The sequence below is a fragment of the Meriones unguiculatus genome, chromosome X (genome assembly GCF_030254825.1).
Source record: "Meriones unguiculatus strain TT.TT164.6M chromosome X, Bangor_MerUng_6.1, whole genome shotgun sequence".
Lineage (NCBI taxonomy): Eukaryota > Metazoa > Chordata > Mammalia > Rodentia > Muridae > Meriones > Meriones unguiculatus.
In genome coordinates this window covers 31,126,664-31,138,965 of record NC_083369.1, presented here as the reverse complement: position 1 = coordinate 31,138,965, position 12,302 = coordinate 31,126,664, and the positions used below count along the sequence as shown (strand labels likewise).

General features: G+C 38.9%; 1 protein-coding gene across 1 annotated transcript in view; it reads left to right on the top strand.

The window, feature by feature from the left end:
- The window catches only part of LOC110542726 (cilia and flagella-associated protein 47-like), a 554,711-nt gene that overhangs the window by 190,487 nt on the left and 351,922 nt on the right, over positions 1–12,302 (top strand). The window contains exon 33 of the mRNA XM_060375216.1: positions 7,307–7,429. Within this exon, the coding sequence (XP_060231199.1) occupies positions 7,307–7,429 (123 nt within the window). The remainder of the gene's footprint in view (positions 1–7,306; positions 7,430–12,302) is intronic.

The window sequence follows — 12,302 nt, the reverse complement described above, 5'->3', positions numbered from 1 at the left end:
CTTGGTAATGTTCCTTCTGTTTCTATTTTGTGCAATGGCTTGGAAAAAAATTGGAGTCAGCTCTTCTCTGAAGGTATGATAGAATTTTGCCTCGAAAACATTTATCCCTGGGAATTTTTTTTTTTGGAAGGAAGTCTTTTGATGACTGCTTCTATTTCCTTAGGGTATATAGGACTATTCAATCTTTCTACTTGGTCTTTCTTTAATTTTGGTAAGTTGAATCTATCAAGAAAATTGTCCATTTCATTTAGATTTTCAAATTTTGTGGCATATAGCCTTTTGTAGTAAGACCTAATGACCTTGGTCATGGTGGATGATATCTTTCATGTGTTCTTTGATTTGGTTTTCAAGTATTTTATTGAGTATTTTTGCACCAGTGTTCATAAGTGAAATAGGTCTGAAGTTCTCTTTTTTTTGTTGGGATTTCTTCAGTGTGTCCTGTTACGTCCCCTTTTTGTTACTGAGTTACTGATTCTGCTGATTTGGACAGTTTCTCTCTGCTTTTACTTAGACTGGCTAAGGACTTTTCTATTTTGTTGATTTTCTCAAAGAACCAGATTTGGTTGCTTTGATTCCTTGAATTGTTTTATTTGTTTCTAATTTATTGATTTCAGCCCTGAGTTTGAATATTTCCAGCCATCTTCTCCTCTTGGGTGTGTCTGCTTCTTTTTTTCTAGGGCTTTCAGGTGAGCTATTAAATTACTTGTATTCGATGTTTCAAATTTCTTCTTGAAGACACTTAGTACTATGAATTTTCCTCAGTACAGCTTTCATTATGTCCCATAAGTTTGGGTATGTCGTGCCTTCATTTTCATTGAATTCTAAGAAGTATTTAATTTCTTTGTTTATTTCTTCCCTTACCCAGTTGTTCAGTTTCAATGTATGTATAGGCTTTCTGCTATTTCTGTTGTTGTTGAGGTCCAGCTTTCGACCATGGTGGTCAGATAGGATATATGGGATTATTTCAATCTTCTTGTATCTGCTGAGGCTTGCTTTGTGACCAACTATATGGTCTATTTTGGAGAAGGTTCCATGAGGTGCTGAAAAGAAGGTATACTCTTTTGAATTTGGGTGAAAAATTCTGTAGGCCTCTATTAGGTCCATTTGAATTAGGGCTTCTGTAAATGCCCTTATTTCCCTGTTTAGCCTCTGTCTCAATAATCTGTCCCTTGGTGAGAGTAGAGTGTTGAGATCTCCCACTCTTAAGGTGTTGGGATTGATGTGATTTCAGCTTTAATAATGTTTCCTTTCACAAAGGTAGGTGTTCTTGTATTTGGGGCATAGATGTTCAGAATTGTGATATCCTCTTGGTGGAATTTTCCTTTGATGAGAATGAAGTGCCTCTCCTCATCTTTTTTTTTTTATTAATTTTGGTTGAAATTCTATTTTATTAGATATTAGGATAGCTACCCCAGCTTGTTTTCTGGGTCCATTTGCTTGAAAAACATTTTTCCAACCCTTTACTATGAGGTACTGTTTCTCTCTATTGCAGAGATGTGCTTCTTGCATGGAGCAGAATGTTGGATCCTGTTTCTGCAACCATTCTCTTTGTCTGTGTCTTTTGTTTGTAGAGTTGTGTCCATTAATGTTGATAGATAGTAGTGATCACTGAACGTTAGTTCCTTTTATTGTGGAGTTGATGGTCTTACTGTGATTCATTGCTTGTTTTCTTTTAATTTTTGTTGGGAAATTATCTGTATCCTTTGTTTTCTTGGGTATAGTTTTCGTTGGATTGGAGTTTTTCTTCTAGTATCTTCTGTAAGGCTGGTTTGCTGTGTAGATATTGCATAAATTTATTTTTGTCATGAAATATTTTTTCTCCAATCTTTGTTGATTGAAAGCTTGCCAGGTATATTAGTTTGGGTTGGCATCTTGGTTCTTTAAAGTCTGCATGACATCTAATCATGCCCTTCTGGCTTTTATAGTTTCTGATGAGAATTCTGGTGTTATATGTTACTTGGCCTTTTTCCCTTGCTGCTTTTAATATCTTTTCTTTGTTCTGTAGATTTAGAGTTTTGACTATGATGTGACATGAGGAGTTTCTTTTCTGGTCAAGTCTATTTGGTGTTCTGTAAGCCTCTTGTATGTTTATGGACATCTGTTTCTTAAGTTGGGAAAATTTTCTTCTATGATTTTCTTAAAAACATTTTCTGGACCTTGGATCCTGGAATCTTCTTTTACATCAATTCCTATTATTCTTAGATTTTGCTTTTTCATGGTGTCCTTGATTTCTTGGATGTTCCTGATTTTACTTTTTCTTTGAGAGAAGTATCAATTTCTATGAGTGTATCTTCAGTACCAGAGGGTCTCTCTTCCATCTCTTGTATTCTCTTGGCAATGTTTACCTTTGTGGTTCCTGATCTTTTCTCTAAGTTCTTCAGCTCCAGGGATTTCTTTGTGTTTTCTGAATTGATTCTAATTCTATTTTCATGCCTTGCACCATTTTCTTCATCTGTTTGAATGTGGATTCCAGTCTTTCTATGATGGTCTCTATTTTTTTTTGTTCATTTCTTTTCTATATGCCACTAATTGCACCTCTACTTGTTCCTCTATTTGTTTAACTATATTTGCCTGTGTTTCTTTGAGAGTTTTGTTCATTTCCTCTTTATTTACCTCCACTTGTGTGCCTAATTCTTTGAGAGATTTTTTTGTTTCCTCTTTATGTGCCTCTAATAACTGGATAAGCATAGCTTTAAATTCATTTTCCTGAGTTTCTGATGAATTGGAGTATCCATTGATTTTGGGGGTTGCTGGTGAAGCCATGATTTCCTGATTTTTATTGGATGTGTTCTTTCACTGACCTCTGGCCATTTGCTTATCTGTAACCTTCAGTGTTTACCCCTTGTTTCTGCACTTCAGACTGGTACCATCTTTCTCTGTTTTCTGGAAAATTCTTCAGAAAGATGAGAGAGGTCCAGAGCTTTCAGTGTGAGTGTTAGTGTTTCAGCTGTACCTGTGGGAGGAAAGTCTGTGGATTCAAAAAGACATACGCAAGCAAGTGTGTATGTGTGTTTGTGTGTGGAAGTGTGCCTTGAGGGACAGGGTTCTAGAGAATGGAAAAGCTTTGAGTGTGAGAGAGGGGCAGATTGCAGGCAACAAAACAGTTGCAAGCCTTGAAGGTGTTCACAGGAGCTGGTGATGAGCACTAGCAATTTGCTCATGCAAATTCCCTGAATACCTTTGTGGTCTACAGGCTACTGGTATTTGTCTCTGACTGAACTTCAGGAATTATTTGCCTAAACTCCACTGGCAGACTCACAGAGCAAGGCCTTCAATGTCCCAATAATACCTCTGTTTCCCACAGAGCATGTGTGGGTGGGAGGGATCTGATGTCTAGCTTCTAGCTTAGAAGGACCCTGGATCTGAGGCTCTGCAGGAATTTGAGGGTTCACACACTCTCTACCAGGTCAAATCAGAAAGGACAGGGGTAATGCTTGTTCTCTACTCTCTGGTTTGGATCTGCTGAGTCAAATGTGGGAGGATGACCTCTGTCAGCTTAGTGATTCTGCAGCCACCGAACTAGGGAATCCAGCTGCAGCCATGGAACTGAGAGGCTGGTCCAGGTGGCTTCTAGGAAGTCCTGGGGGTCCACAACAGTGGTCCATAGACCTAGGTTTCCTGGTGCCTGGTGTATCTGGGTAGTTTTGTGGGTCTGCTGGACTTTGGCGGCTTTACAGCTGGCTACCTGCCACTGAAGGATTGGGTTGCCTGTACAGTCGCTGGCTGGGAGGCCATGTGGAGTCCATACAGCCTCTTGCAGACCCAGGACCTGGAAGGATGGTACTGTGTATCTCAGAGTTGGAAAGCTGGTACAGCTAGCAGTTGTGGTTGAGGAGGTAGGAACCCTGCCTCTGCTGTCTCAGTCCCCAGGCAGTGAGTTCTGTGCTGAGAGTCTCTAGCACTGTGGGCTGGCTCCACTAAGGCGGAGGAAGGCCTGAAAAAGGGAAGTGCAAGGGGTTCGAAGGAGCACCACTCTCCATCTACAGAGAAGTCCATGGTGACTTGAATCTAAATGGACTCACCTCAGTGATGTCCCCTCTTGTTCAGGAAGCCTCAATGTCTATTTTCTGGCTTCAGTTGCCCCTCCAGTCACCAATTTTGGAGTTTCATATCCTCTGCCTCTGAGATACAGTACACTGGTTGCCGCCATCTTGGATCCCCATATATGGTCTTTTTAAAATGAGTCAAGTTATATGTTGTGACATTTTTTTCTGAAATATCCTAAGGCTTAAGTATTTCTTTTTATTTTAAGTCTATATGTTTTAAAATAATTATTACAAAGGTGTCAAACAAAGACAATTTCCATTTGCAAAGATATCACCAGATTTCCAAAGTGGTTGTAAAAGTTTACATTCCCGCCAGCAGTGGAGTAGGGTTCCCCTTTCTCCACATCCTCTCCAGCATGTGTTGTCATTTGAGTTTTTGATCTTAGTCATTCTGATGGGTGTAAGGTGAAATCTCAGGGTGGTTTTGATTTGTATTTCTCTGATGACTAAGGATGTTGAGCATTTCTTTTCTTTTTCATTTTTTTTATTTATTTATTTTTATTAATTACAGTTTATTCACTTTGTATCCCCCCATAACGCCCTCCCTTCTCCCCTCCCGGGCCCATCCTCCCCCTTCTTAATACATGCCCCTCCCCAAGTCCACAGATAGGGGAGGTCCCCCTCTCCTTCCTTCTGATCTTAGTCTATCAGATCACATCAGGAATGGCTGCATTGTCATTTTCTATGGCCTCGTAAGGCTGCTCTCCTTTCAGGGGTAGGTGATCAAAGAACAGACCAATCAGATTATGTCAGAGGCAGTCCCTCTTCCCGTTACTATGTAACCCACTTGGACACTAAACTGCCTTGTTTGCAGGGGTTCTAGGTTATCTCTATACCTGGTACTTGGTTGGAGTATGAGTTTCTGGGAAGACCCCTGTGTTCAAATTTTCTGGTTCTGTTGCTGTCCTTGTGAGGTTCCTGTCCTCTCCACATCTTACTATTTCCCACTTCTTTTTTTATTTTATTATTATTTTTTTTATCAGTTACATTTTATTAACTCTGTATCCTAGCCGTGTCCCGATCCCTCATTCCCTCCCAGTCCCTCCCTCCCTCCCTCATCTCCACCATGCCCCTTTCCCTTATATAGACCTATAAGATATGATAAACATAATGAAATCTATACACCTAAAAAAGATAATCAATTGAGTGGACATGGGGTAAGATGATCAATCCTCGTTTAGAAAGACAGATGGGATGTGCATTGAACATATGACAGGAGTCTACTGAGCGCATCTGAAAGACTCTAACTAGCAGTGTTTTCAAAGCAAAGACTCATGACCAAACCTTTGGCAGAGTACAGGGAATCATAAGAAAGAAGGGGAGTTAGTCTGATGGGGAAAGGATAGGAACTCCACAAGGACCAAATATATCTGGGCACAGGGTCTTTTCTGAGACTGACATTCAACCAAGGACCATGTATGGATATAACCTAGAACCTCCACTCAGATGTAGCCTGTGGTAGCTCAGTAACCAATTAGTTTCCCAAAGTGAGGGGAACAAGGAGTATTTCTAACAGGAACTCAATGACTGGCTCTTTGGTCTCCCCACCCCCGAAGGGAGGAGCAGTCCTGTTAGGCCACAGAGGAGGGCTTTGCAGCCAGTCCTGAAGATACCTGATGAAACAGGATCAGATGAATGGGGAGGAGGTCCCCCCCTATCAGTGGACTTGGAAAGGAGCATTTCTTTAAGTGTTCCTTGCCATTCGATATTCCTCTATTGAGAATTCTCTGTTTAGTTCTGTATACCTCATTTTTAATTGGATTAATTGATTTGTTGCATTTTAACTCCTTTGGTTCTTTTTACATTCTGGATATTAGCCCTCTGTCAGATATTGGGTTGGTGAAGATCCTTTCCCAATCTGTAGGCAGTCGTTTTGTTCTGACAACAGTGTCCTTTGTCTTAAGCATCTATTAACAGCTAATGTTTGTATGTGAGTGTTTATGTATATGTTTGTATGTGTCTGTGTGTGGACATGGGTGAAGGCATTACTTATTGTTTTCTGAGGTTCCTATACAAAAATGAATTAATGACTTTTTTATTTTCTTGAATGTTTAAGGGTGTGATATGCATGCATGTATGTCTACCTGTTTACATGTGAATGGGTACAAGTGGATGTGTCTGAAAAATTACCAGTGCGTATGCATAAGGAAAGCAGACGTTGATGTCTTCTCCTCTTTGAACTCTGTTGTATAGTTTATGGCGGGTTCCCTCACTTGAACCTAAAAGTAGCTGATATCTCTAGTCTAGCTTGCTATAATCCTTTGGGGGTTTCCATTTGTCTGGCTTCTGGGCATTAAGTCTGTAGGCAAAAGTACACAAACTTATGTAATTTTATCCTTAAATGTAAATTTTAAGACTGTAAGTCTTTTAGAAAAAATATGTAATCTTACAAAGACTTGACACATCCCTTTTTAAATATTTTTAAATACATCCCCTCAGATGTAGCCTGTGGTAGCTCAGTAACCAATTGGTTTCCCAAAGTGAGGGGAACAAGGACTATTTCTAACAGGAACTCAATGACTGGCTCTTTGGTCTCCCCACCCCCGAAGGGAGGAGCAGTCCTGTTAGGCCACAGAGGAGGGCTTTGCAGCCAGTCCTGAAGATACCTGATAAAACAGGATCAGATGAATGGGGAGGAGGTACCCCCTATCAGTGGACTTGGAAAGGGGCACGGTGGAGATGAGGGAGGGAGGGAGGGAGGGAGGGACTAGGAGGGAATGAGGGATCGGGACACAGCTGGGATGCAGAGTTAATAAAATGTAACTGATAAGAAAAATAAAATAAAATAAGAGAGAAAGCAGAAATTAAGCAAGAAATTCATAGTTTGGTCAAAGTATAGAGTGCATTTTTTGAATGCTGAGGAGAATTATTTTTCAGGTAAATTAATTTTACTTGTGGAAATCACTTACCATTTGACATGCAAAGAGAGTCAGATACCTGTAGTGTTGTCTTATGCTGAGTTGTTGTGGATTATTTCAATGGGTGTAGATTTTTCTGGACTCAGACTTCAGAGAAATTTTGTTTCCTTTTTATTCCTTCTACTAGAGAAGACAATAATAAATGTGTGAAATAAATAAGTCTGTGGAAATTATCTGTGTGGATAGCTTCAATGCTTTCACAGGGGTGAACATCTTGATGAATGCATAAAACGAGCATCTAAATATTTATTTAAAAGGGGAAAATCCTATATTGTAGTTAAAAATTGACATTAATATTTGCTTTGCTTTTTTATTTATGTTGTTGTATTTCATTTTTTAAAGGCATCCACTAAAAACAGGGATCTCTGTACACTTAAGGGAAACTGTTCTATTAATATAGATATGGATAAGTTTGAAGCCTGGAGTAAACGGGCATGGACAGATGTATTTCTTCAGATATACAAGGTAATACTTCCACTCTTTGTTGCTGTAATTTTGTTGGTGTTGTTCATTCACCCGGATAGTGCAATAGCTTAGGAAATGATGTCATGCACATCATACACATCGTAAACACAGTGGCTTATGTATATTATGTTTTCCTTTTTATGGAAATATTTGGAAGTGAATGATCCAGAGCTGTGCTTGATGTATTCCATCCTTTCACCTATCTATCAGCCTTTCTGATTAAACATTTTTCCAAAATCAGCTAATAAAAATTTTAATTAATCAGGTTAATTTAATTAATCAGTTTAATTTAATTAAATAACAATATGATCTTTTAATATAATTAAATAATGTAGTCAGAAGATTTGTTACACATTTAAATGATGTTCCATATATGTAAGTATTATCCAGAATTTCAGTAGCAGGGCCTACTGTGTTTTGCATCCCTGTTTCTACTCCCCTGACATTTATTTTTTAGATTTTTAATTGTCTTCCTCTTCCTTCATTATCTTGGTATATGGCTATTATCAATAAGGCTTACCATAATAGTTTATTTTTATATTGTACTTTTGTGGTTTAATCCATTTTACTGAATAGTTTTCTGTTGAATAAAACTAGAAAGATTCTGATTTAAAGTGTGTAAGCAGATTTTTTTTTTTTTTTTTTTTTTTTTAGGATTTAGAGAAGTGAGATAATTTATGGAGTATGAGATACCAAAGTTTATAACTCCTGGTGTTTATATAACCATGATTTATATATTTCAGTTATGTATTATTGTTGTCTCAATTATCTTTTTTTCTATTTCCTTTTATGTGATTTGTCCACATATTTGATAAATAGATAGATGAGTTGTTACACAAGTACTTTGCTCTTTGTCTTTATTTTAATACAGTAAAACACCATGATACATCTGATAATCTTATTGACAGTTCTCCAGCCATCATTGCAGATGTCAGTTACTTCAAGAATTTTTTTTGTATTGTGCATAAAGACTAGGAAATTATCCTGTATTATATGACTAATACTCACTTATAAGTGAGTATATACTATATGTGTATTTCTGTTTCTTGGTTACTTCACTCAGGTCGATCTTTTTTACTTCCCATCATTTGCCTGAAAATTTCATGATTTCTTTGTTTTTGATTGCTGAGTAGTATTCCATTGTGTAAATGTACCACAATTTCTGTATCCATTCTTCAGTTGAGGGACATCTAAGTTGTTTCCAGATTTTGAATATTAGGAATAAAGCTTAACATAGCTGAACAAATGTCCTTGTTGTATGGTGGAGCATCTTTCAGACATATGCCCAGGAGTGCTATAGCTGGATCTTGAGGTAGCACTATTCTAAATTTTCTGAGAAAGTGTCAGATTGATTTTTCAAGTGGTTGTACTAGTTTAAATTCCCCCCAGCAATGGAGAAAGGTTCCCCTTCCTACATAACCTCTCCAGCATGTTTTGTCACTTGAGTTTTTGATCTTAGCAATTCTGATGGGTGTAAGTTGGAAACTCGGGGTAATTTTGATTTGCATTTCCTGGATGACTAACAACATTGAGCATTTTTTCTTCTTATATATATTACAATTTATTCACTTTGTTTATCAGCTGTAGCCTTCTCCCTCATCTTCTCAACTAAACCTCCCTTTATTCTCCCTAAAACCCCTCCACTGATAGGGGAGAATTTTCTACTATTCTAACCGACCCCAGCCTATCAAGTCTCATCAGGGCTGGCTGCATCATCTTCCTCTGTGGCTGTCAAGGCCCCAGGGGGAAGTGATCAAAGACCCAGCTACTGATTTCATGTCAGAGACAGCCACTGCTCCCCTTACTAGGGATCTCATTTGGGAATTGAGTAGCCTATGGGCTTCCACTATGCAGGGATTCTAGTTCTTCTTCATGTGCGGTCCTTGGTTTCACTATCTGTCTCTACAGGGCCCCTGGGAACAAGGGTTTTTGTCTTTCTTGATATCCTTGTGGAGTTCCTGTCCCTTCCATGTCTTGCTATCTCCCTCTTCTTTCTATCTTCCTAAGTTTTCCTGCAATCTGCCCAAATTTTGGCTATGAGTCTCAGTAAAGATACTGATGGAAATAGTCTTCAAAAACCCCTTGTGGAAGGCTCCTGTCCTGTTCCTTGTTTACTCCTACTTCTGATGTTTACCCTGTTTGCCCTTCTGAATGAGGTTTCAGCCTCTTCCCTAGGGTCCTCCTTGTGGTTTAGCTTCTTTAGGACTATAGATTTTAGTATGTTTACCTTCTAATGTATGGATAATATCCACTTTGTGAGTGTGTCTTTCTGTATCTGGTTTTCCTCACTCCAGATGTTCTTTTCTAGTTTCCACCATTTGCCTGCAAATTTCATGAAAATTTTCTGATAGATTCCATTTACCGAAATTAAATCAAGATCAGGTAAACAGAAAAATAGCCCTATATTCTCCAAGGAAATAGATGCAGTCATCAAAGGTCTCCTGTCCAAAAAATGTCCATGGTCAGACAGTTTCAATGCAAAATTTTACCATACCTTCCTAGAAGATCTAACTTCAGGACTCTTCAAACTTTTCCACAAAGGAGACACTGAAGAACATTACCAACCTCCTTCTATGAGGACACTGTCACCTTAATACCTAAACCACACAAACACCCAACAACAAAAAAAGAGAATTTCAGGCAATCTCCTTTTTGGAACATTGATGAAAAAATACTCACTAAAATACCCGCAAACTGAATCGAAGAATACATCAAAGATAGCATCCATTGTGACCAAGTAGGCTTCAACCCAGGTATGCAGGGGTGGTTCAACATATGAAAATCTGACAATGTAATCCACCAAACTGAAAGAAGAAATCACATGATCCCTTGGATGCTGAAAAAGCATTTGACAAAATTCAACACTCATTCGTATTTAAAGTTTTGGAGAGATCAGGGACAAAACGCACATACCTAAACATAGTAAAAGCAATACACAGCAAGCCTATAGCCAACATCAAACTTAATGGAGAGAAACTTAAAAAAATTAACTGAAATCAGCGACAAGGCAAGGCTGTCCAGTCTCTCCTTGTCTCTTCAACATACTTCTTGAAGTCCTAGCTAGAGCATTAAGAAAACTACATGAGATCAAGGGGATACAAATCTGAAAGGTAGAAGTCAAAGTATCACTATTCTCAGATGATAACATAGTATACATTGAGCATTTCTTTGTTTCTCTGCCATTGGATATTCCTCTGTTGAAAATTCTCTGTTTAGCTCTGCACCACATTTTTTAATTGGATTGCTTGGTTTGTTGGTGTTTAACTTCTTATGTTCTCTCTATATTCTATATATTAGCTCTCTGTCAGATGTAGGGTTTGTGAAGATCTTTTCCCAGTGTGTAGGCTTTCTTTTGATCTAATGACAATGTCTTTTGCTTTACAGAAGCTTTTTGGTTTTATGAGGTCCCACTTATTGATTGATGATCTTAGAGCCTGTGCTGCTGATGTTCTGTTCAAAAAGTTGTCTCCTGTGCCAATGAGGTCAAGGGTCTACATTAAAATCTGTAGTCCTAAAGAAGCTAAACAATAAGGAGGACCCTAAGGATGAGGCTTAATCCTCATTCAGAAGGGAAAACAGGATATACATCTGAAGTAAGAGATGACAGGGAATAGGACAAGAGCCTACCCACAGAGGACCTATGAAAGACGTGCCCAGAAGGGTATCTAAGTAGTTGCTGATACTCATAGCCAAATTTTGTGCAGAGTGTAGGGATTCTTATGTAAGAAGGATGAAATAGAAAGACCTGGAGAGAACTGGAGTGCCACAAGGAGACCAATAAGGCCAAAATGTCTGGGCACAGTGGGTCCTGCAGAAAGTGACAATTCAACCAAGGACCATGCATGGAAAAGATCTAACCCCCCACCCCCCTCCACACTCAGATGTAGTCCTTGGGCAGCCCAGTCTCCATGTGCTTTCCCTAGTAAGGGGAACAGTGATAGTCACAGGCATGAACTCGGTTGCCTTATCTTTGATCACCTCCCTCTGTTGGGGTGTCCTTATTAGGGCCCAAGATACTGAGGATTCAGACAGTCGTGATGAGATCTGATTAGCGGGGGTCAGAAATCAGGGGAGAAGTACCTCCCATATCAAGGACTAGGGAAAGGACATAGTGGGGTAAGATGAAAGGAGGGTGGGACCAGTAGGAGATGAGTGAAGGGGCTACAGCTACAATACAAAGTGAATACATTGTAATAACTAATAAATGTATTTCCTGGGCCTAGGAAGAAAAAATACTAGGAAATTAATATCATTGCTGTGTTGTTATTTTCTGCTTTATTTTGATATGTAAATTAACACATATTTGTATATTATCTTTATGTCACCAGTTGCATACTCTGCTACTTAACTTCACCAGCTACATTCAAAGATAGACACTGCTGCCCTTACTAGGCAACATACTTGGAAACTGAGCAGGGGTTCTAGGACCTATCCATGTAGGGTCCTTGGTTGGAGTATCAGTCTCTGCAGTAAATCCTGGGCCCAAGTTTTTGGCTCTGTTGCTCTCCTTGTGCAGTTCCTGTCCCTCCAAAACTTTCTATCTCCCTCTTCTTCCATAAGAATTCCTGCGCTCTGCCCAAAGTTTGGCAATGAGTCTCAATATATCCTTCTATACCATGACAGGTAGAGTCTCTCAGAGCCCCCTTGTGGAACGTTCCTGTCCTGTTTGTCCTGTTCCTTGTCTTCTACTTCCAATGTTTATTCTGTTTGCCTTTCTGAATAAGGTTTCAGCTTATTCCCTAGGGTCCTCTTTCTTGTTTAGCTTTTTTAGGACTATAGGTTTTAGTATGTTTATCTTATGTTATAGGGCTAATATCCACTTATAAGTGAGTATATACTATATGTGTCTTTCTGCTTCTGGGTTACTTCACCC